At 39.4% G+C, this 24313-nt stretch overlaps 1 protein-coding gene across 1 annotated transcript in view; it reads left to right on the top strand.

Annotated features, from left to right (window-relative positions):
* Positions 1 to 3037: 3037 nt before the first annotated feature.
* Positions 3038 to 24313, top strand: part of ACSS3 (acyl-CoA synthetase short chain family member 3) — a gene marked incomplete at both ends in the record, with an annotated part of 82647 nt that continues 61371 nt past the window's right edge. The window contains 3 exons of the mRNA XM_080363738.1: positions 3038 to 3339; positions 10560 to 10704; positions 21015 to 21203. Of these exons, the coding sequence (XP_080219864.1) occupies positions 3038 to 3339; positions 10560 to 10704; positions 21015 to 21203 (636 nt within the window). The remainder of the gene's footprint in view (positions 3340 to 10559; positions 10705 to 21014; positions 21204 to 24313) is intronic.

Here is a 24313-nt window from a genome sequence, read left to right as displayed (position 1 = left end):
TTGAATTACCAAGGTTTGGAAGTCTTGTGCACTAGAATAGTCAGAACATTCCATATACAGGAGACCGTATTTCTAATACTTTTCTGCTAATCTTTTTTCAACATACATACATCTTTAAGCATGAATGCCTTACAGTAAAGGATACAGTTGCAGAAAAAAAGTTTTTTTAAACAAAAGAAAGGCTTCAGATAAATTATTTTGCAATTGAAGAAGTACCCAGACCATGTTTCACAGTTTGTTCTTTGTGAGATCTATGCCTAGAAACATACGTATGTTTTTCAATGAAGTCTACAGCTACAAAGGTAATTGCTACAAATATCACTCGACATTACTTCAAAATGCTTTGCTGAGTGCAAATTTCAGGAGCATCAAGTTTTGCAAAAAAGGAATAAATCCTTAGAGGGAAAATTCATCAGTTCAGAAATCTGCTATGATAGCATTTGTAAGCCAACCTTAAATTACTAGCTTCCAACTGGGAGAACTAGCAATCCCTTCTTTACCCTTTTAGCTATCAGTATGGGCTGTGAGTAGTTTAATTAATGAAGTACGTTCCACAGATACGCATTAGCAACATTCCTTCAGGAACAGATATTAGGATGTTAGCTAAAACAGGAATTTAATGCACTTCATGTTCTGATTAAATTCATTTGTATCCTCTAGACCCCTGGTGTATCATTTCTAGTGGGATGTATATTCAAAATGAATACCAGAGCGTGTACTGTTGCAATGCGAATTCCTTTGCCAAATGCTTATACCTTCACATTAAACGCACACTATGGACAGAGTGGAAAAATTGTCTGCAGTCCTCTTCAACACCACAAGAAATATTAAGCATCACCAGACACAAAACCATGCGATGTTTAAATTTCAGGATACTTCTTTCAGTGTTAGTGCCTAGAACTAACATGTTAGAGAACACACATACCTAAAGATTTTGGCTAGCCTGGCCTTGACAGTTTTCTCCCCAGCAGCGAAAAGACAGATGTTGTTCCAGCTCAGAAGCTGATTGCTATCACCACCCGGAGGCTGGCTGCATACAATTGCTAGAGGTCCCTTCCTAACCTGATGGGCATGAAGGTGTTGGTGATGTGAAGAATGCAGCTTGTAAGGCACTTAATATGAAGAATTACCCCTCGGGAGCAGACATAATGCACCTCTAACAATTTGATCTGGGGGAGTCGGCTTCACAAATTGGGCTGAGGCAACTTGTACCTCTCATTACGTCTGCCAGTTGCACACCTCAAGTCATTGCACTGGATTCAGCCACAGTGGGCTTGTGAACACCCTCAAGTCTAAGGCTGCGCATGCTGATTTCTGAGCAGGCACCAAAAAAAAAATTAATCACGTTTCCATAACAATTTTCAGTCAAAATTGTTCTTTTAAGTCAAAATTAACCTAGCCATCATAAAGATAGGAAATAAAAGATACAATTCTGGGAATATTTTTAAAAGACTAAGATCAGTTATGTGTGACCTAACCGGGAAGTTGTGTTCTCCAGGCACATTTGTACAATGCACACAATACTATCAGGCATCCAGCAACGGCATTGATTTCAGGGCTGTCACGGTGTCACAATGTTTACAGTCTCTGCAAGCTTCTCTTTTTATTTTTATTTATTTATTTTTAAAATTTTGGGTAGTGGACTCTATTGACAGCAATTGTCCAGTCACAGTGGTGAAAGTCTCAAATGTAATAATGAGATTATTACATTTGAGAATATGTATTTTTAGTTTTCTTGCTTTGTTGGCATGCTGTAATCTTTACCTTGCAGTAGGGAAATTTTCATAAAATGTCCACATAATCAGGTGGTTTAGGTTTTGGGGTATTAACTACTTTATGGAAATAAGTCTCTGATTCTTAACTTGGGCATTTTGGAAGTCTCATTACGCTACTCAGGGCTGTATGTTATTGTGGCACTGATGGGGAAGAAAGAGAAGTGAACTGCAGTGCAGTGCAGGACAGGTAGTTCATATAGCACTGGACAACGCTAATAGCCTTTGCAAACCATTCGAAGCTCTCTGTGAGCTAATTATATGTGCCTCACAAACAAAAGCAGCATCTGGTCCTCATGCTGAAAGACTATTAGTGATTTTGAAGGTGACCTAAAAGTTCCGATGAACTTGAACCCTATAGGACAAATCCTCCACCTTTTTTTTTTTTTTTTCTTTTGAGCCAAGATAAGAAATTGATTTTGTGTATAAAACCTAATGTAGTGGATCAACAGACTAGTTCTTCTCATCCCCTTATTCCTTTACCTGTAATGTGATATATTGTTATGTTCCTATTGCACTAATTCAACAGCAGTCAGGTAACAGGTGTCAAAGTTAACCATGAATATTAAACATACCATAGAGTTCTCCTTAGCCATACGACATTTTTTATAATGTGACTGCAGAAGGAATTTCCTGAGGAACCTGTAATGGATAAACCTACTATAGCACTAAAATAATTTCAAAATGGACAAAATAATGTATTGAAGCGGGTGTGCATCTTAGCTGACTTGTGCATTACAGTACTCATGAAATATCACCAACAAAACTCAGGAAGGGTTTCTAAATACGTATCAAGATGTGCAAAACAAAAGATCCACTACAGATGATGGAGGTCTTCTGGAAAACAGAATGAAGTTTGTTTTGTTTGGTGCGTTTTGTTTGTTTGTTTGGTTTTGTTTGTTTGTTTGTTTTCCTGGGACGAACATTATGCCTCATCTTATCACAGGGAAGTTTCCTCAAAGAAAGAATGTCTTTCAAAAGAAACACTTGAGTATTACATGTCAAAACCCACCTCAAGCGTCCGCTCCCTTTCCCCCCGCTCGGCGCGGTCCCGCCCGGGCAGAGGCGGCGCCGCCGCGCTGCCCCGAGCCGCTTCCGCACCCTCTGGCTCCGGGCCGAGGGGGAGTCGACGTCCGGGGCAGCGCCGGAGCGCGGGGCGGGGGCGGTGCGGTTCGTCCCGTCCCGGTGGCCCCAGGTCGCCTGTGCCGCTGCTCCGTCTTGTGCCGTTCGAGGGCTTTTTGGAGCCTCACCGGAGCCCGTGGAAGATGGGTTTCCTGGGCAGGCTGGCGGCGCTGCCAAAACTCTCCGGTGCGGCGGCGGCCCGGGGCGGCGGTGCGTGGGGGCGGCCCCGCGTGGGGAGCGCGCTCCCGGGCTGGGCCGCCACCCTCTCCCGCCCGCCGCCCGGCGGCCGTGCCGCCTCCTCTCGGGCGCTGGGCGAGTACGACCAAGTTTTCAGGTGCTCCGTGGCGGAGCCCGAGAAGCTCTGGGGAGCAGTCGCCGAGCAGATCCAGTGGTACAAGCCATGGGCCAGGGTCCGGGACACGGGCCGCCCCGGCAGCGCCTCTTGGTGAGTCTGCCCGTGTGCCCCCGCTGCGGCGGAGAGGCCGGGACCGGCACCAGCACCAGGACCGGAACCGGGGCCGGGACCGGGCGGGCACTGCCGAGCACCGGAGGGCGCAGCTCAGCTGTATCGGGGAGAGCTGCCCGCCGAGGGGCTGGGGCTGTGCTGGGTGTGGGGGCCGTGCGGGTAACACACGAACACCCCAGCACGGCTTTTGGGGGTTCCGCACGCCGGCAATGCTGAAGGAGGTGGCTGCAGTGTATGGAGGAGTTTAATGATTACACTTGGTTAACCTTAATGATTAAAAGCAGCGTGGATGAGTGTGTGGGGACGAGAGGGGAGTTAGCGAGCGCTGTGGAAGGTGTGACAGACACGAATGTGGGTGGGATGTCTGTGCGTGTCTGGGTGACGCGAGTGGGTGTGCTGGGTGCTCCCCATCCAGCCCTTTCTGGGCCCGCCTTGGCAACAGCTGCTCTGAGCGCGGGACACCGGGCACCGAGTGCCAGAGCAGCCATGTGGGTGAAACATAGACACTTTCAGACTTGGTTATTCTTCGAAACTAACAAAATACATCATAATTCGAAGGATGTGGTTAACGTAATGTTTGGCAAAAGCATTGGCATTGTAATACAAGTATCCATACAGTGAATGGCAAACTGACCAAAGACTGTGATATCCTTCTTATAAACTACAGAACAGGATTTTCAGTACTTTCTCAAAGGGGACTTACTGGTTCAAATTTTGTGTTGACCACCATCTTCTCTTTCTTGTCAAGTTTACATCATGCTCTTTGATCTTTTCTTAAGGAGAAGCAGATATAGGATAAAAAAGGCAATGTCTTTGGTACATTGATATTCTTTGCCATTTTTATATTTTTCTGTTTTGATTTTAATTTAAAAATACTAACAGTTTTCAAGATATAATTAAAAAAGTAATCACTATGAAATCTGCCTGACTGAGGATATACAGATCCAGTAGCCTGGAGCTTGCTTTCATATTGATGTCTGATATGATGATTTGGCACCTCTAGTAATGAAAATTGTATGTCTTAAGCTGAATGTTAAACAGTACCCATCCATGATAAAGCTCTTTAAGTCAGCAGGGCTCTATAACAGTCAGAAATCCTAAAATGGATGGATAAGAAGACCTGTGGTCCACTGACCTTCATTTCTGGGTCATGGCTCTATTTCAGAAGGGCAATTAGGATTGCCTGCGTAATTAAAGACCTGTAAAGCTCACTGGCTCTGGCATTCCCGAACATAATAATGAAGAAGCCAATACAGTGGTTACTTTCTAAGAACTAAAGAATGAGAATACAATACACACTAGTGAGCATGCTTTTGCTATTGGATTCTGTCAGACAAATGTGGTTTGATTTGCTCGGTGTGATAAGCTTGCTTGCTGGCAGTAACATGGCTAGGTCTTTGTGAAGCATTGTGACTTCTCAGATGGAAGTTAGTTAGTCTTATGGCAGGGATAACTGGATAAAGTTTCATGAGAAGTCAAGACTTCCCTTCCAGGGTTCTTTTCTGGCCTCACATTTCACTTGCATCTTTCGCCCTCTGTGGATGCAGATTTCCACAAGCTGAAATTATCTCATTGATGTATTTAAATACCTGAAGGGAGGGTGTCCAGAAAGAGGAGCCAGGATCTTTTTAGTGGTGCCCAGTGGCAGGATCAGAGGCAATAGGCACAAACTGAAGCACAGGAGGTTCCATCTGAGTATGAGGAAACACTTTTTGACTGTGAGGGTGACTGAGCACTGGCACAGAGTTGGTTGTGGAGTCTCCATACTTGGAGATATTCAGAAGTCATCTGGACATGCTCCTGTCCGTGGCTCCGGTGGCCTTGCTTGAGCAGGGGGACTGGACCAGGTGTCCTCCAGAGATCTCTTCCAGCTTCAATCAATCTGTGATTCTGTGGGATTATGCAAAGATACAAGTCTCTGAAGACTCAACATCAAGCTGTAATCATTGTTTGGATGACAGATATCTTTTGCTCACTTGTGGATAATAAAACATTAAGCAATTCAACTTGTGTAATCCCCCTTAATGTCTTAATGTGCAACACGCAATTTTATTTATTTATTTTTTAATTTCTTGTTAAATGATAACAGGCTGCATGTGATACTAGTGTAGTAGTCTAATGCCTTTGAAGTCCCACATGGCCAACAGCTAGATAAGTTCTTTGAGAAAAAGACTGAATATAAGAGACAAAGATGACACAGGCGTCCCTTTCAGAGGACATGCTGAAGAGGAAACAGAGGACAGAACTGAGGAAGAGTCCAGGCTTCCAAGAAAAACATAGGTCACTGGTCTAACAGAGTAAAGGTGTAATTCTGGTTCTGAGATTTACCTATGAAGCAGTTTATGGAGACCTTAAAAATATTATTAAGATGTTGTTGTGGTTTAACCCCAGCTAGCAGTCAAAACCATGATAGCCATTCATGTCTGTTGTTCTTGAGTGAGAATTTATCTCCTGTTTTGGAGATGTATTATTAGGTCAATTAATAAATATCCATTTGTTTTCAGTATCTTTGGTTTTGGTTGCCACACCTGCGACTTATGGAAACAGATACTTTTCATATATTTCCCAGTCTCATTTACTTCAGTTGAAGAAGTTGAAGGAGCTGGTTAGCATATTTAAAATGTAGCTGTAAGGCAAATGCCAGTTCGGCCTTTCTAAATACTGTGAGAGCATAAAAGAAATCTGCAGCATTCCCTAGTGCATTTTCTATAGTCTCTTCCATTGGAAATCCTAGTGCTATGTTAGTGGGATGCAAAGTGATTTCCAAACGGTATGTGATCAGTGTCACTGTCCCCTGCCTGGTTTGTTGAAGCAGTAATCCCAGGTATTGTTGACTGTTCTAACCTGCATCACTGGTTGGTACGGCACAAACATCGTCTCGTTTTGCCCACATCAAAAATAATGAGAAGAAAAATAAAGATTGATTGTTCAACAAAAGGAGGAAGAAATTGGAATTGTTTGGTGTGGAAGCCAAAAAGGAGAACTAACACGTAAAATTTGGCTACAGAGAATTTGGCTACAAACTTGAAGGAAAAGCTGTTCTTGGAGTTGGCTTCAAAGAGTTCAAAAGTAGAGGTCTTAAATTGCAGCACAGGAGATGTAGATTTTAGACATTAGAAAGAAAAACTCATGCTAAAGGTAGTGACACACTTCAAGAGATTATTTTGGGATGTTGTGGAATCCCGGTTAGAAGGTTAAGCAATGATTTCTTTTGGAATGTAGAAAGAGTTTTTCCTACCGCATACAGGCAAAGGGCAGTTTTGCAAGTTACGTTTTTCTCTGATTCTAAGACATAAGCGCAATATGAAATCATCTTTGAAGTTCAGGAATGTTGCACCAATTGCTTGTCAGATGTTGCTCACTTTTAAAAAATGTGGCTGGATCTATTAACATAATATTATCTTAAAATATGTAATATCGTAGTGGTTTTGTCTAACAATTTACTCAATTTCTGTTTGTCATCTAGACAAACTAAACAACAAACAAACAAAAATCCAGTTGATTCCTGGGAACTTGGCCTGCAGAAGTATATGTACCTGGCATGGCATAAAAGGATTTTAACAATACGCTTTTTTTGCAGTTATGGCGCAAAATAATTTTATTGTAGTTTTCTTCTTTTGCATATATGCCAGCTTTATTCAGAGCTTTTTTAATTCTTAATAATCTTTGGGTTTGGGCTGTTGCATGAAGACTAAAAATTGTCTCTTAAAAGAGCTACTTTGATTCTTAAGACAGCAGATAGTGGTAAAAATAAAAGCTTAACTTTTGAATATTTCAGTGGAGTGAATTAAGGCATAATTATATGTTGCCTTCTTCACTACTTATTTTGTTACTACCAAATAGGCTGTTGTTGCATCCAAAAAATACTGAGAACAGTAAAAAAAATTGCAGGTCATAGATGACAGATGCTAAGCTGTATGTAACAGGAGTTCTGCTGTGGGAGACCCAACTAACTTACTTGCCAAAAGTAAGCATGACTCACAGAATGGTTGGGGTTAGAAGGGACCTCTGGAGATCATCTAGTCCAACCCACCTGCTAAAGCAGGTTCACCAGAGCAGATTGCACAGGAATGTGTCCAGGTGGGTTTTGAATGTCTCCAGAGAAGGAGACTCCACAACCTCCCTGAGCAGCCTGTTCCAGGGCTCTGGCACCCTCAGAGTAAAGAAGTTTCTCCTCATATTCAGATGGAACCTCCTGTGCTTCAGTCTGTGCCTGTGGCCCCCTGTCCTATCGTTGAGCACCACTGAAAGGAGTCTGGTCCCATCCTCTTGACACCCACCCTTGAGATATTTATAAACATTGATGAGCTCCCCTCTCAGCGTTCTTTTCTCCAGGCTGAACAGACCCAACTCTCTTGTTTTTTCCTCATAAGAAAGGTGTTCTTGGCTCCTAATCATGAAGAGAAGGTCAACGGTTTCTTGCTCTCTTCTAAGAGGTTACTAGAGTAGCCATTTTAAAGTCCGATTAAAGAGGTAAGTGTGTGTGCTTGAAATTCTTGTTTGTGAAACAACAGAAACTCTGCAAGACCTCAGGGCTGGAGTGGGATGGGAGGTGCTAAGCCCCAGGTATGAAGCGGCAGTAATGCCTGAGTGACTGCTGCAGGCAGCTTTAAAGAGGCTCAAGGGGATCTAGTGTGGGTAACCACAGTCAAATTACTGAAGACATGCCTTATTAGACCTAAGTTATGAGTGTTGTGGATTATCGAAGGCTGCTGCTTTCATGGATATACAGGGAAAAAGACTTATCAAAAGGATAAGTGGGTATTGTCAGAATATCAGTTTAAAATTTTGCTGTGAAGCAAGCTTTTCTGAGATAATAACCAGTTTGAAATTCTGCTGTGATTTTTGACAGGAAAGCCCTGTCATTTTTTTCACCCCACAGCAGATCAGCTCTCCAAAGAAACTGCTAGTGAACTATATCCAGTTTCCTTTATGTATTAGAGTTGTTACTGTTTACTCTTCAGATTTGTTTTACTGTTCCTCTGCTGAATGTTACTGATTTCTCAGGATTAGGAACACAGTGTAAAAAAAGGTTCTTCAGACTTGAATTCATGTGGTAAGCCACATTGAGATAACTGTCTGGTTAGCAACAGATCAGCATTTTGCAGCCCTGCTTATTATGGCAAGATTTACTGGCAGCTCTTACAAACATCCTGCAGATCCACTTCTGATCTTCTACAGTCTATTGGAATATTTTCTTTTCAATTTTAGACCTCTGCTTTAAATAGGAGCACCTCATTGACGTCTTTATTCCAAGACTGAGTCCTGGTTTCACGCTGCTGTGTCTTTCCAACTAAAGCTTCTTCAAGCAAATTCAAGTTCCTCGTGGGTATTCCTCTCCTTGGGAATCACTGAATTAACAGAAGTTCGCAGCAGCATAGGGCGGCTTTTCAAAGCCAGGCAGCTTTTGTTTGTCAGCTGAAATTGACGTGTTTGAGCATGTCCTTGGGTGATGGTAGAAAAGTCAAAGTCTTGTAGTTGTGGTCATGGTGGGTGCCTCTCTGATCCTGTAAGAGCGTTCCTCCTTTTGAACAGGATAGCAAAGCTCTCATCTCACTGTTCAGATAGTCTTGTTTTTGGTGGTGTTTTTTTTTGTTTGTTTCATCTGCAGTCACATCTTTTTCACATACTTTCCAAGCGATTGTTAAAACTTTATGTGGCAGTGGTGATGTTGCCATGTATCCTTAGAAGAATCCAAGCTCCAGTACTTGCTCGTGTTTTGACCGTTCTTGAGTGTTTATGCACAGCAGCCCAGACACGGCGCTCCCCTGATCTCTTGTTCATATCATCCTACAGTGATTTGAAATAAAAATCAATGAGTGACCTGAATCCTACACAACTTTCATGACAATAATACAGAGTTTCTCTGTATTACAAGAAACAACTCCTAGTCCTTTGTTGTTTGTACATTTCTTTTATGGGAGGGGGTTTGTAGTGCAGAATGTTTTTGTTGCTTTCCTGGTCCCCATTTACTCCTTATTAATGGTGTTGTAAAGGTGTCACAATAAAAAATTGCTGCATTCTAAACATCCTAGCTGGTTTTGGTTTAATAATTGCCATTCTTTGACAATAAAGACTTATGGACTTATCCTATGATATCTATGCATATGGATATATGAATAATATATATAAAGTCCTAATTTAGAGCAGTCCTTTACTAGACAGAAAAGGTGAAGGAAATACTTTTTAAACTAGCACTGGGTTACTTTAGGCCATCTGTTTTTATTTCTAATTACATTATAATAATACATTATCACAATGAGTGTCTCCATAGAACTTTTTGGAAACTCTCAAGTTTGTTTTACTGTGTGTTGCTCTTCTTCTGGCTGTAGAGACATATATGCAGGTAGGAGAACAAACACAAAGAGCATTATTTAGAGTGAACTTTAATTTTTAGATTCTATGTCATCTTTCAGTTAGTAGAGTCGTCTTTGTGTCTGATACCTTCTGTATTTTCTTATTTGAGGATTATGCTGCACTTAGATTTTCCTTTTTTTGTGTGTGTGTTTAAAACGACAATAAAAAAGACACCTAAGTTTGTGAAGTGTTTTTTCTTTAATTAGAAGATGAGAATTTTCTGTACATGTCTGGCTTTTGAAGAGGCTATGACTCACATTGCTTTACAGGGGATTTTGAGTCACTTGTGTAAAACACAGTGATGTCAAATGCATTATGAATGTCAGACAAATATATAAGATTTTATAGCTTGGGGTCAGTTTCATTTAGATTTGGATACTTGTGTGCTTAACTGTTACTGCCAAGAGATGGATAAGAATATTTTGAGTCCTGAACCCGTTCTTCTTAAAAAAGATAATGTATGCATGCCAATACAAAGTAGTGTCATAACATATTTACATAATGTCAGGTTATTTTATGTGAATGTGTGCTTTTTCTGTGAAACCTTGGCTATAAAAGTCAGAATGATTGATGAAAAGTAAGTTAAATCAAGACCAAGTTTAGCAGATTGTTAGTTAAGTCGATTAAGGTACTTTCACTTTTTTGACTAATAGGCTTATTTAGCTTTTTGAGTAGATAGCGAAGTTATAGAATACAAAATGACTTCTTGAACTGAGTATAATGTTTTATGAGCTATATTTTAATTGAATGCTCTAATTCCTTTAAAAAAATATAAAATGGAAAAAAAATAGTCATCTTATGTTGGAAGGCTGACTGTTATGGAATTCTAACTTATTTTTTAGGTTTGTAGGTGGAGAGCTGAATATCTGTTACAATGCTGTAGATCGTCATGTTGAGAATGGACGAGGAGACCAAATTGCTATTATTTATGACAGTCCTGTAACAAATACCAAAGAGAAAATAACATATAAGGAACTTCTTGAACAGGTATGTTTGAGAATAACCTTGTTATTGAAAAAGGCCAGTAAATGTTGCACACTTGGTAGATACTAGAGAGGCAGAAATGGTCTGCCTTGCTGGCTAATTCCTTTTGCTGTGCTCAGTATTGATTTATAAGCTTCGCTACCTGTGCCCAATTATACTGTGTCTGAGAGGTTTGATATTCATCTAGTTCTTTTTCTTCTACAGTTTAATAATTGTTTTTCCTGGTTGGTTAAATTTGGAACTTTATTGGATTTTGTTTGTTTCTTTGTTTTGTTTTGTTTCCCTAACAGTTCTTATTTCATACTTAAAAGGTAAAGCAAAGTATTAGTCAGGTCACTTGACAGTTGCTACAATGAACTAAAGTACTGTTCCAGTGGAAATGAAGGTGTGTACCTTGGCTACTGTTGCACATAACTGAGCATAAAACCAAATGAAATTTAACAGGGAGGAGCTCTGAGAAGAGCTGTGTCACCTGCCCGGTTGTAGTCTGTAGTGGGGATGCTGGTGGCCCCACATGAGTTTTCTGTCTGGAATCCAGTCTGTGGGTTTTGACTTCCCCATTGGTGAGGTCGCTTACCCCCAGCTGGGGTTGCGAATACCCAGTTCTGCATCAGCCCCTTTGGGTTTACTCAGTGCCTAACTGGGGGTCGTTGCCACCATGAGTGTTTGCAGCTTGACCTGTTCAAGGTTCTCCGCTCTCACAGCCACCAGCTGGTGGTTTGCCCTTATGTCATCCTCTGTTCAGCTGGCTTTTTTCTTCCAGTTATATGCGGCAGTTATATATGTAGTATATATAGAATTACATGCAGCAGTTGCACTTAATGCTGAGTGCGGAGGAATGTTGGAGTCAGACTCGTGTTCTTCCTTAATGTATTTCAGTGTGCAAGGTGCATTATGTTGGATGGAACATTCTCTGCTTCAGATATGCACGTAGTGTCTGGAGTAATGTAAACATAAGGTTTAAAGTCTGAAATGAGATTCACAATACAGGAATTCAGTTTGTGAGGGTTTTATTCCACTGTTGAACGATGAGTCGTACAGCTACAAAAAAATTATGAACCTGTACTGCGCTCTACCTTTTAAGGAAAATATAGAAAACATTTACTCCTCATCAGTTTTCTGTTGATTTACCAAGTCCAAAAAAGAACTTGGAAGTTACCATACAGTATGCTAGAGCCAGAACAAGTAGCTTCAGTGTTTTAAGAAATCAGGAGACTTTAAAAAGGGTCCAGCTCCTTATCTGATTCTATTTATTTTATACATTATTTATTTATACATATATATATATATGTTTTATAGATACAATATGTTATATTCAAAAATATAATTTTATATATGCAATGTGTCATGTGCCATATAGAAATATAATATATACATAATATACACAATACATGTATGTATATATAAAATCAATTTACATACATATGTGTATTTTAATGAAGTAATACAATGTTTTAATTGAAATTATCTTTAGTGGATTATCTCTGTAGAAATTTCCTCTGAAAAGCACTTGAAAATTAGCCTGTGTTTTGCTTTTTAAGCTTGATGTTGGTATTAAGTCTACCGATTGTGTATTTGCATTCTCTATAAGTGTATTAAATGTTTTAGGATATAGCAGATTTGTGTAGAATGAGAAGGTTTTGCTGCATGACATACACATCCTTTCCTACACATTTCCTCTTACAGCAGCATCACCAAAACAATTGGAATAACTGGTTTAAATTTTCTGGGGGTATGTAGGGGAACTCATTCAGAAATCCGTTATAATCTTGCTGGTAGCTGAGTTCTGTCTAACTACTGCTTTTGAATTCTCTATAGTTTGCTCTTGTCCTTAGCCAAAGGGAATATAAGTGAAAGACATGATTTGGGATTATTATCGTGTCTGTTGAAGCTGTCTGGTCCATTCAGTGGAATAAATGTAACTTGGTTTGCCTGGTAACTACTGGACACCTGATAACAAAGGTATTTACAAAGAAATTTGCTGAAAATGGGAAAGACATTGGCTGGTGTATTTTGTGTCATAGATCTTGTGAGTGTCATTTTGAAATAGGCTTTCAGTGTTTTGCATGTTCTGTTATAGATCAGTATAGGCGCAAATCAAGCATGTGACCAAAGTTGATGAACCTCCTGGTAGGGGAAAAAAGCCTTTTGACTTCTTTCCTGAGTTCCTCTCCCAATTGAAAATATCCTGACAGTGTGCATCTGTTTTCAGACTGTTGATTGGACTGTCCACATCCAACAAATGTTTAGTAGTCTGGACAGTAAGGTGGTGGTGCAGTGAGGATGTATTTTCAAAGAGGCTGCCTGTTCAAAATTTCTCTACAAGAGATGAGCGCTTGAAGTAGTGGAGTTCTTTCTGGTTTTTGGTAATAAAGTGAAGTTTATAGATGGAAGTTATGTAGGATAACTGTGGGTCACAGGGTGGGAAGATGCAGAGTTTTGTAGTAGGTTGGATCATTTGTTCCAGGATCAAACTCATGGTAAGGAAGAAAAAAATGACATAAGTGCTTGGTTGGAGACATTAAGGCTCCTTAGGGAGGATAGGGTAGTTTGAGCTATGTGCTTTCTACTTGTTGCAATGCTGTTTAGATCTAAGAGTTACAGTGATGCTGCAAGTTTGAAGTTAAGTCTCAACTAAATAATTGAGGGAAATGTTGGAAGCTTGTGGATGTTTAGTGCCCAGCCTATAGGAATGTGGTGGTGTTTTTTGTTTGTTTGGTTGGTTTGGTTTGGTTTTGGTTGTTTTTGTGTGGCTTTTTTTTTGATTGTGTGTGTTTGGTTGGTTTGGGGTTTTTTTTGGCAGAACTGGAATAGAAGGATTGCAGGATAACTTCAGCAATTATTTCTTGTTGTAAATAATGGCAAGATCAGTTTATGTTGATATTCTGTACAACTATACTGTTTTCAGACTCTTGAGAGTTACAGCTAAAGTTGTACATAGTGCATAGTGCATTTTAAGTGTGCTAATGATATTTTATTACAGGTGAAACCTTCCAAATGCAGAGAGGAGGAATTTGGCCAATTTAAGACATGACAGTCTTCCAGAATGTACTGATTGGACTTTTTTCTTTATAGGCCTTTAAATGAGGATTACCGTGTTGGACTGTAGCCAGTAAAATGAGGATGTAGGTGAAAGTTTGGAGTATACTTTGGGAGATTCTCTAATTCCAGTAGTGAGATGGCAGGAAATGATGAGGGAAACACAAATTCTGTTAGAAATGCTATTGAATCTGTGTAGTATTAGGGAAATAAAAAAATACTTGAAAGAAATAAGAAGCAATGGCTTCTGTTATTTAAAATTTGTATTGTGTTGGAAAATACTGCCATTTTCAGATTAAAGCTAAAGTTGTTAGGTTGATGAAAAAACCTTCTCTATGCATCATTGAGTGTATTCTCTACAATGCCTCACTTGCTAAAAAGGAGTTTCAAGGATTTGACTCATTTTCAAGCGTTGACGCTTGACAGGTCATGTGCACAAAAGCAGTATGATTTCTGTCTGTGATTTTTTCAAATAGCAGTGTGCAGTTTATATGTTGAATTCAGTGCTGTAATAAATAATTTCTGAGTGCAGTAATGTGACGGGATTAGTAAAACTAACACCCACCCCACGCCCAAGCCACTGACAGCATTTAATGTTATAAGAACATGGATGAGAAATAAGAGCTTCACGTTATCAACAACGGGCTAGGATGTAATTTCTTCTGTAGGAAGGTTTTTTCCATAATTACCTAAAAGCGTCTTCTTCCAAAATAGCTGTATTAGCCATTGTCAGTTTGGATTTATGTGTGCTTCTGTCTTGCTCTGCTCATATCACGTATATATGACTGAGGAATCACCCAGATTGTTCTGTTTCTAGTAGTCTTTATCGTTCTTCATGCGTTACTCTGTCTTCTTTCTTTGACTTCTTTCTTGAAAAATGGCCAATTCTTTCTCAGCTAGAAATAGGGACTTTCAAGTTATGTTTTCTTGGAGTTAATTTATAATCAAAACTGGAATATAGACAGAAAATCCTACTGAGACTGTGAACCCAATGTTTTATCCTCTTTATCTGGTAAAGCAACAATATCTTGATAAAACTGTGTCTTAGACTTCTTCAATGCTCATTTTCCTTATTTAAATCTCAAATGTCATTCTTCAGTGCATGCCTTAGAAAGATTTAACTTCGATGTCACTGGGATAGCTCTTCAAAAATATCTATATTAGTATTCTTTAAAGGATGAGACTAATCAGGAATTTACAAAGAGTGGTGTCTTGGGTTTTTCACATTCCACACAAAAGACTTCCAAATGACACTGTACAAGCCAGAAGAAGCAGCTGGAACTTGATCTTCTCTGACTAAAGGGGATTCCACTGTGGCACGTCAACGCCAGCGATGCCTGCAGTAATGTATAATGTGGTGCAGCTTGGGCAGATGAGGGAATCAAAGCCATACTGAATTAACTGCTGAGGTTCCTGACATTTCCACTGTATGTGGTTTGTGAGTTTTACTTTGGACTAGGTTTATTTTCATCCTTTGAACTGAATGTCCCATAGCTCACTTCAAAGCCATCTGAACATAACTGTCCCAGAAATCTTTGCTTCCTTGACCTGTGGATTCCTTTCGGAAATGCCATGGTCACTCCTCATCTGTCTGCAGCTTGGTTTCTCCTTCCACTCGGAGTGGATGTTGTCCAAATAATGGACTTTTAGAGGAACAGAGATGCTGTAGGAGTTGTGCAGAATGCTGTGGGCTATCCTTCACAAGTGCTGGAAATTCCTTCTGAGGCAAATGGTTGTCTGAGGCATGTCTCTTCGGCAGAGTGAATGCCATGGCATCACTTCTGATCAAACATTAAATCCATGCCAAGCTGATAAGCATTACATAGTTCCCATCTCAACCCAGTCCCTCCTTGGAGACACACAGTTCACAGCTGATCTCCCAAACCAGAAAGGAAAATGGTCCTTCCCAAAAATTCTCAGCTTTCTCTCAATCCAAATAACTTCTTGGCATCTGAAAGAAGGAAGGAGAAATTACTGCAACTAAATGCAATCCCAGCAGCTGTCTGTCTGTGTGTGAGAGAAATAGAAATCATCTGGATTTATATTTTTTCTCGTTATTGGTGGAAGAGTGTACCAGCACCACTGCCACCACTGAGTATGTCCTTTGTACACTGCATTTGAGACAATGTGGCTGGGGTTTTGTACAGAAGCCTAGGAGGGCTGTTATTAAGGCATGCCATGTCCATGGCTTATGCAGGTGCCAGGACTGTGCCTGGCACACAGGCAGAGCTGGGACAGGCCAGATAGTCTCTAATGGAGCTTGTTGCACCACAGAACTTCCCTCACATCTCATGGCCCCTTGGGGAATCATCTGTTAAGGTGCAGCAGCTCCCACAGTAAATCCAGAGACTTCCACCACCTTTCCATGTCTCTGTGACCGGTGCCCGAATTCTACTAGAAACCTCCTAAACGCAGCCCCACGCTCAACACATGTACAAGAAAGGAGTATGCCCATTGACTCAGATGGTCATCTGGATCGCTGATGTACAGTTCCCATTGCCTGCTGGGGCAGAGAGTGGGTCAAGGGGATGTTCCTGTGTGTTGTCTTGTGGTGGTCCTCTGGGGCTTGCAGGCATATAGACAAGTGCAGCGCCATTGTCATGCTTTTCCCTAGGCTGTGTCCCAGGACTGTCGATCCTGGGACCAAGGGCATGAAGGTCCTTAGATGCCTGTGGATGAGCTGTGGGCTTGGTGGCGTGTTCTCCCCTCCCCTGAAGATCTCTTCAAGATCTCTGTGGCAGGGGCACGCAGAGTGTGCCACCTCTGAAGTATGGTTTTGACACCTCAATAAGAACATGGCCTTCATCTATTTGAAATGAATGCAGCACCACTTGTCAGTCCTCTCCCACCTGCCAGCAGGCTTGGCAGTAGCAACAGGGTGATGTGTACACTGGAGAAACTTTTGCAGTGGTAGGAAAAGGAGGAAGCAATAATCAAGAAGAATAATACAGGTAGTTTCAAAAAGACAGACCCAATTTCAAATTGGATTGGATTTCAAATTGGGTCTGTCTTTTTGAAGCACCCTATAGAAGAGTGCAGCAGCTGATCAAGGGCCAGGGAAAAGCAGCAAAGAGTACTGTCTTTATAGTCCTGGAAAAATGACACAGTGGAGAAGCTGAAGAGCATAAGGCAATTTACTCCTTTGGTTTAAAGGAATGCATAGGTGACATGGCTCTTTTTACACCATGAAATGCATTTCAGGATGTTTCAGGAGCTCTCTGTATTTCAAGAATCCTTTTGGTTGTTTAACTTGTACTGAAGGACTCAACACTGGTGAGACCCAGTCATTATTCAACCCGGAAAGATTTGAAATTCCTCTTTTGAGCATTTGGAGCGGAATTTCTCTTTTAGCAACTTCTAAGAAGAATTGTTTGGGCATGGATCAAAACTGCTTTTTGTAACTACTGGCGACAGCCAGGTAATTTACTTCAGAACTGCAGCACTTCTCCAAACTTGAACAGTTAATACAGATGTAGTGTTTGTTTGGTGGCTGGGTAAAAATGAAGCCATGTTCACTACAGACTCGTATTTGATAGAAGTGTAATTTGAGCCCAGATCTTCAAAACTGAAAGCCTACTTGAGCTTCTTATTATATCACTTGGTCTCAAGTGATTTTATTACTGAAGTGTCAAATATATTAAAATGATAGAGCAATCTTAAACTTGAAGAAAAGCAGAGAAATAGCATGCTAGTGGGAAAATAGCAACTGTAAAATCTTGAGTGATAAAGTATGCTGTGTTAATGTAAACCATAAATGACAACACACTGTAAGAAAGTGGATGGTTTCATGGCTTTTAACAGTTTAATGAATGTCTCTACTCACTCTTCCCCTCCTTTCTTAGAAAGAGTAATTGCTTGGATGTTTCAGGGTTTCCATGTCAATCATAAGGGCAATGTAAACATGTTTTATGGTGTTCTGTAGTCTTCCAAATAGGTGCAGATAGAGACAGTGTATATTATGTAGTCCAAATGCTCCCTGGCTGTCAGAAGAGTGAGGGAAAAGGCATAAGGCGAATCATAGATACCCAATTATTATATTGCGGTATTATTGACTTTGGTGACATTAAACTCTCTAGGGTGGGGAGGTTCAGTGCAGGCAAGTGGTTACTGGGTTTGCATGGAAGACGTGATTCCTGTCTGCAGCATGCTACGTATATTTTACTTTAAGTACAATTTACCCATGATAGGTTTCAATAAAAATCACATACGTACATGCAGATCTCTTAACTGTCTCCCTCTTACAGCCAGGAACCAAAGTTATATAGCTTGTGTATAGGCACTGGGAGTCTTCTATTATGAAGTTACTAACTATGATCTTTAAATGGTGCCTTTTTAATTTAACAGGCAAACATTGTCTTTTTATTGTTGTTAATATATATAAAATGATAATAATGAATTATAGTACTCGTCCATTGTGTTTAACTGCTTACTGCCTACTATCCACACTTACACTGAATATAAAATTAGTCATTAAATGTTGTTTTCATTGCCTGTGGCCTTTTGTCAATGCTCTACTTGAGAGTCTCATAAGCAGCAAAGATAAAGATTAGTTTTCTCAGTTCTTTGAGATAAGGTGATATTAGCTGTGTTACAGTGAGTTTGCAGATTTTAATGTTTTCACAGTAGGAAGTATAGAAAAAGGATTCACCTTTGAAAATAGAGTTGTTCTTACAATTTTTTTCACCAATCCTATTTAGAAATGACAGTAAATGCCAGTGATGTGGCAATAAATTCTAGTTGTGTACATGTCCAGACCTTGTTGATTTTTGCTGGGTTTTGGTAGCATATGTCAGTTTCATAAAGTATTGATAGGTCTATAATTCAAGATACTTTCTTTTGATAATCCGTAACATTTAGTAGAACAGGTTTGTTACAAATAAATCATATACATACCTTAATTTGTGTAAGTTTCCAGCTTGGTATGGTGATGACTTTGCCTTATAAACATATTCTCTCTTGCAGCTGAAAATAACAGCAGGGATTTATGCATTGTTTATGCGAAATGGAAGCTGTACTGTTATCTTCTGATGCAAGCATGGGGCTTTTGTGTTTCCATTTCCTTACATCCTCAGGCAGAAGCGTAGAAATATGCATAGTGTGATTGTGGATGCGCTGTGGATTTAATGCAAACACAGGTCAGGTGCATCTAGAGCTGCTGGTTGTTACTGTCACAGGTTGCTGAAAGTACAAACAGGTGTTCACATTCAAGAGAGAAGAGTGAGTAATGCTATATTATTGTCTTCTTCAGTACATGTGTCAGATAGGCTTCTAGGATTAGAGGTAATTGCCCCAAGTTTTCTTGAATATGACTGTGAACAAAAGAGCCTAATGCCTACAGATCTTGAAAAGTAACAGTGGTATTAGAATTTGAAATAATTAACTGGAATAAGGTAACTCTAAATAAAGAAAGCTCAAATTTGTTGAATAATATAAATGAAAGTAAAATATTTCAAAGAAAATCTACCCTCCTGAGTAGCTCATCCTTGAAAAAGTAGGTCCTTCCCTCCTGTCCTGCTGGCACAATGTGAATTATTGGCCTAGGCTGCTCCCATTACTTGCATTATTTGCTGGGTCACTGGAAATGTCTCTTACTGTTTCAGAAGCTTGGATATTTTGTACTCTACAGTCAACACCCCCCCACTGCTCTCAAGAGGTTTGTCTCCTCTTTCCTTTCTCACCAGTCTGATAGAACCTGAAGAACGTCTTTCACGAGACTAAATTTTACTTGAAACCTTATTTATGTGATATAATGAATAAATAAGGAATAATGCAGTGCAGGTGAGATGTGAGGAATTAATATAGGAGTCGACTTACGTTACACTGATAGTTAAAGAAATCAGAATGTTTAAACTTCTTATGTTTATTGTAGTATTTTCTAGTGAATGGCAGCCTCTTAAAGAAGAGTTTTACTACTGTAGGTAAGAAGAGTTCTGCTGCAAGACAGAGCAACTCCTTTGTTCTGACCTCAGATTTATATGTCTTCAGTTATCCTAAGAAATTCCTAGAGAATTTAACTTTTTTGCCCTATCATTAATGTAAAGTGTTTGCAAGCAGAACTGTTCTTGTTACGTCTGAATGGCATACAACCGTGTGTATGGAGTATTCCAGTTTATGACTTCCTGGGATGGCTCTACTTCTGCCCTGTTTCCTATTAGGTCATTAGTTTACTTTGTTTCTTTTTTTTAGTCTTTTTTGTTTTGTTTTGTTTTGTTTTGTTTCCTGTTAGCCTATGTTTTATACACAGTTATATGCAGTTTTACCTCTATTACTTACACACCTCTACATGCTGATGTCCAATTGGAACATTTAAAGACGATGAGCAGGTTTAGATACTGAGTGTTAGGCAACTGTCAGCCTCTGGAATTCGAGAAACCTCTGACAGCTGGGTTCATTCAGTTGCTCTAGGGGAATTAGGTATTTGCTTTTCCTCTGGAAGATGCCACGTTTCCATGCCAGAACAAGCAGGTCGGGACAAATGCATAGTGCTTGTCACAGGCTCCCGTGCTCACTCTAACAGAACTTACTAGGTGGTAAATTGTCTGTCCTGCTGTACTAATGAAATATTCAATGCTAGTTTTGTGACAGAAAACTATATGCTGTCAAGTTAATAAATATTTTCTCCTGGTGATACAGATGGCTGACATTGCTGCTCATCTGTCATGTTTCTAGAGTTTCAGTCCTTTGCTGCCATTCACATTCTGTCTTCAGGCTTCTGCATACCAAAGATGAAAATGTTAAAGCAAGGGGGAAAATGATTGTTTAAATCTAAATGAATTTCTCTGAATTTGTATTTACATTTGGTTCAGGGAATAAGATTTCTTGTCTCGGGTTCTGAGAAGTTTGCAACACTGAAGTAGAAAAAATATTACTACATATTGATTTGTGTTTCAAACTTATCTGGTTAGGACAGAATTTGAGTTATGAAGTGCCCTGTTTACATCCATTCTTAAAAGCAGTTATCAGGATAAAAGAAATAATGGTTTGTGTAATTCAAAATTTTGCAAAACATTGCTATTGATTTGTTGCTCTAATGTGTAAAATAATCAGCTTCAGTCCATTCTAATTTTACAAAAATAGAGAGATGTATTACAGTGTTTTTTGCAAAAAAGGAAATTGTCTTAAATTTATTGAACCTGGATTACATCATCCATCTACTTTCTGTATCACACTGGCCTATCTCCTTAATGTCCTGTGTCTGTTGATTGTGTGAAAGTTATTTTTCATGGGGAACCTGGGAAAATTTTTAATACGTTGTGAATGTTTTGTCAGTACAGGTCTCCAAGTTAGCTGATGTCATGGTCAGACATGGTGTGAAGAAAGGCGACCGTGTGGTCATCTACATGCCCATGATTCCACAGACAGTGTACTGTATGCTGGCTTGTGCAAGAATTGGAGCCATCCACAGCCTGATTTTTGGTGGATTTGCATCTAAAGAGCTTGCTGTTCGCATTGATCATGCAAAGGTAATACATATTTGGAACAACAAACACGATTGCATTAGTTATTCATATAAACCACTGCCAAAACCCTTTTCTTGCAGAGAGGGTAACATTTCTCTTTGTGTGGCACAGTCTCAATTTGTTTATAATACCTAACAATGAAATGTGAATTATTACATCTGTACTGACAGTCATACTTTTATAGCAGACATTGAGATACAGATTTTGACCTCTTTTAAAAAAGCATCATTTTATTAATAACACACTGCTGTCTATTTAGAGCATACTTTCTTCTCGTGTTTGTCAATCTTTGTCTTTCCAAGCACTACCTTAAAATGGGTTTTTCACCCAACATTTTCCTCAAGTGTATGAGGAAAATGCTGCCAGCCCTAAATTACTTCATTGGTTTACTTGATGTTTATACATATTAAGTAGTACCTTTTTCAGCTACATAGCTACTTCATCTATTTTGTACATGAATCAAGGCAGCTAGAGAACCAGTTGTCTTAAGTGACTCTGCAGAGAACATATTTAATAGAGGTGAATACTTGAAAGGCTTCCATGTTTGGCACAAGTTGAACTTGTTATTGAAACATTATGTAAGTCTCTGTAAGTGAAAATGCAAATAGTACTTTAATAACCTACATAGTAGCTCATATGTGCATATTAGTAGCTTGTGTATGCATTAGTTTCAAACCAGCTAGTGATGTTTGTACTAGAAGTTTCTGTTCTTGTTTTCTACCAGTGAACAAGACAAAAGTCCTTGTCAACTTGTTCAGTCACCTGGATCACTCAGACCATCTGTGGTCGCTGCCTATCACTGAATCACTTTGGTTATGTGTATAAGCCAAAACATTATGCAGGGTGAAGTCCACAGGATTTCTGGAACTTTTACTTAGATTTTTTGTGTACAGAAGTGCTTTTCAGATCCCTAAGTTCTGAATTTTATGAATATTTGTAAATAGGAGGTTAAATGCATTCCCTCTACTCTATAAATAAAACAGCTGAAATGGTTTGTTGAAATTGTGCAAAAGAGCTAGAGGAAGACTAATGGCAGCTCCATAGTTTTCTCTTTCTTCCTGCTCCCTCACTTTTTCAATGAGCTCTAAAAATTAATTTTAACTCATAGAAGCTTTTGATTAGGAAAACATAATGTAGAAGAAAAAATGATAGACTTTAAAAATGGAAGTTGCTACAATATGGATGTTTACTTTTAGAGCATTTTGCAAATATTGGTTAATTAATCCCAGTGGACTCTCTCTGAGGAATAAAGGGAGACAGCACAGTAACCATAATCCTTGCTTCATGCATTAAAAAGAAAACAGAGGAAGTTTGATTTACTCAAGGTCACACAGCAAATCTTTTGCCGCGTTAGCTATAGAATTACCAGCTGCGGGCCATGGACTAAATCCTAATTTTAAACTGCCTTCTTCGTTTTTCTTGAAAAGGCACACCTAAATATTTTGGATGGTTTTTGCACCATCTGATGTGTAATGACAGTGTAAGTAAAGAGGAGAGGCGCATCCTCAATCTAAATTTCAAAACATGCCCCGGTTTTGCAATACTGTAAAGCTTTATTGATAAGTGAATTGCACACTACTGAGGTTATATTTAAAATATGTATATAAGTAGCTGTGATAGATGGTATTTTGCTGAACTCAGAAGTTAATTGAAGCAGTCTCAAAAACCCCTAACCATTCTATTAGGCTTTTATGTGACTTGGTTTAGATGCTGCAGTATAGGACCTGATGTTGTTAAGATTAATTAGAAAGAGTTAAAGATGTGGAATGGAAAGCTGGCTGTGAGATGTTCTTGTGGAAGAAAGGTCAAACTTCACATTTTACTGGAAGATGTAAGTGAAAGAAAAAACAAGCACTTTCTGGTGACTATGAAAACGTACATATACTTTACCAGCTTACCTTAATTTATCTTGAATTTTAAATAGGTCTGGGAATGCTGCAAAGTCCTGCAGCTGTTAATTTTTACTCTTGTCAGGTATTGGCAGGTACTGACGTTCTGCAGTGAATTGTGATGAAGTGGTACAGAGCATGAGAACAGGCATTTCTTGTCACCTTTCTTTTCACCTGAATGTGGGAATATATAATTTGCAATATCGAAACAATACATAGTTTCGAAGGACATTAACTATATTTTGAGAAATTGACATAGCATCTGTTTAAGCATTTTATCTTAGTAAACTAGGAATACTGAGAAGGATACTTAAGAACAATATGTTTATATGCGTGTTTGATAGGATAGTTGCTATGCCTTCAGCAACCAAATTTTCTCATGTTTTTTGATTCACAATAATTATATAGCAATTCCAGAGGGTTTTTTAGATTTTAAGTCCAAAGCCTGAGAAATAAAGTGCAAGTAATGGAGTTTTTCAGACATGGGATTTTCAGAAATGCTTCAGCAAAGCAGTGTTATGGTTTGCAAGTGAAGAATAATTCTTTGAAATACAAAGTGTATGAGACACCCAAGTTACTGTCTCCCATTAGGGTCAGAAATACTGTATTCCTCAGTTATTTAGAGTTGGCACATTTGGAGATTTTAATGAGTTCCTTGAGAAAACGTGCTGATTTTTTTAATGGTTTATTCTGAATAAGGCATAGCTCCTGCACACAAATATAGCTATATACAAGTATACCCCTACTTCTCATCATAAGACAATCCAGTCTTTTGAGTGATTAGGCAGATAGCTCAGCTGCTGATACAGAAGATGCCCAATTGTCTTATAATAGTTGCAGTCCTGTCTTGGCTTCTCTTGAAGCACCGTTTATTTTTGGAATATGTATTGTAGATTAGAAGGCAGTGTCTTGCTTATTGTTTTTAACTACTTGTATAGTATGATTCGGGCCTCTTTAGAGCACTGGGTAATACCTGTCAGAACTACATGTGCATGTTCATCTGACATGGATCATCCAACTGCAAAGCCAGAGCAATATCAGCAGGTGCAGCAGAACTATATAATGACTGCATAAGCACCGGGTATCTTAAAATACCTGTCACTTTTTTTAAGGAGGAGAGAAGCACAACAAAAGTGCAGTAAGTTTGAGCATAGCCTTGTGATCAGATGTGTGGCTGCGCCACAAGGAGAAAAGAGGTTTTTTTGTGTTGAATAGTGAGGGACT

The sequence above is a fragment of the Nesoenas mayeri genome (assembly GCF_963082525.1).
Source record: "Nesoenas mayeri genome assembly, chromosome: 1".
NCBI lineage: Eukaryota > Metazoa > Chordata > Aves > Columbiformes > Columbidae > Nesoenas > Nesoenas mayeri.
Note: the sequence above shows the minus strand (reverse complement) of the source record. Positions and strands in the feature narration are given on the sequence as shown.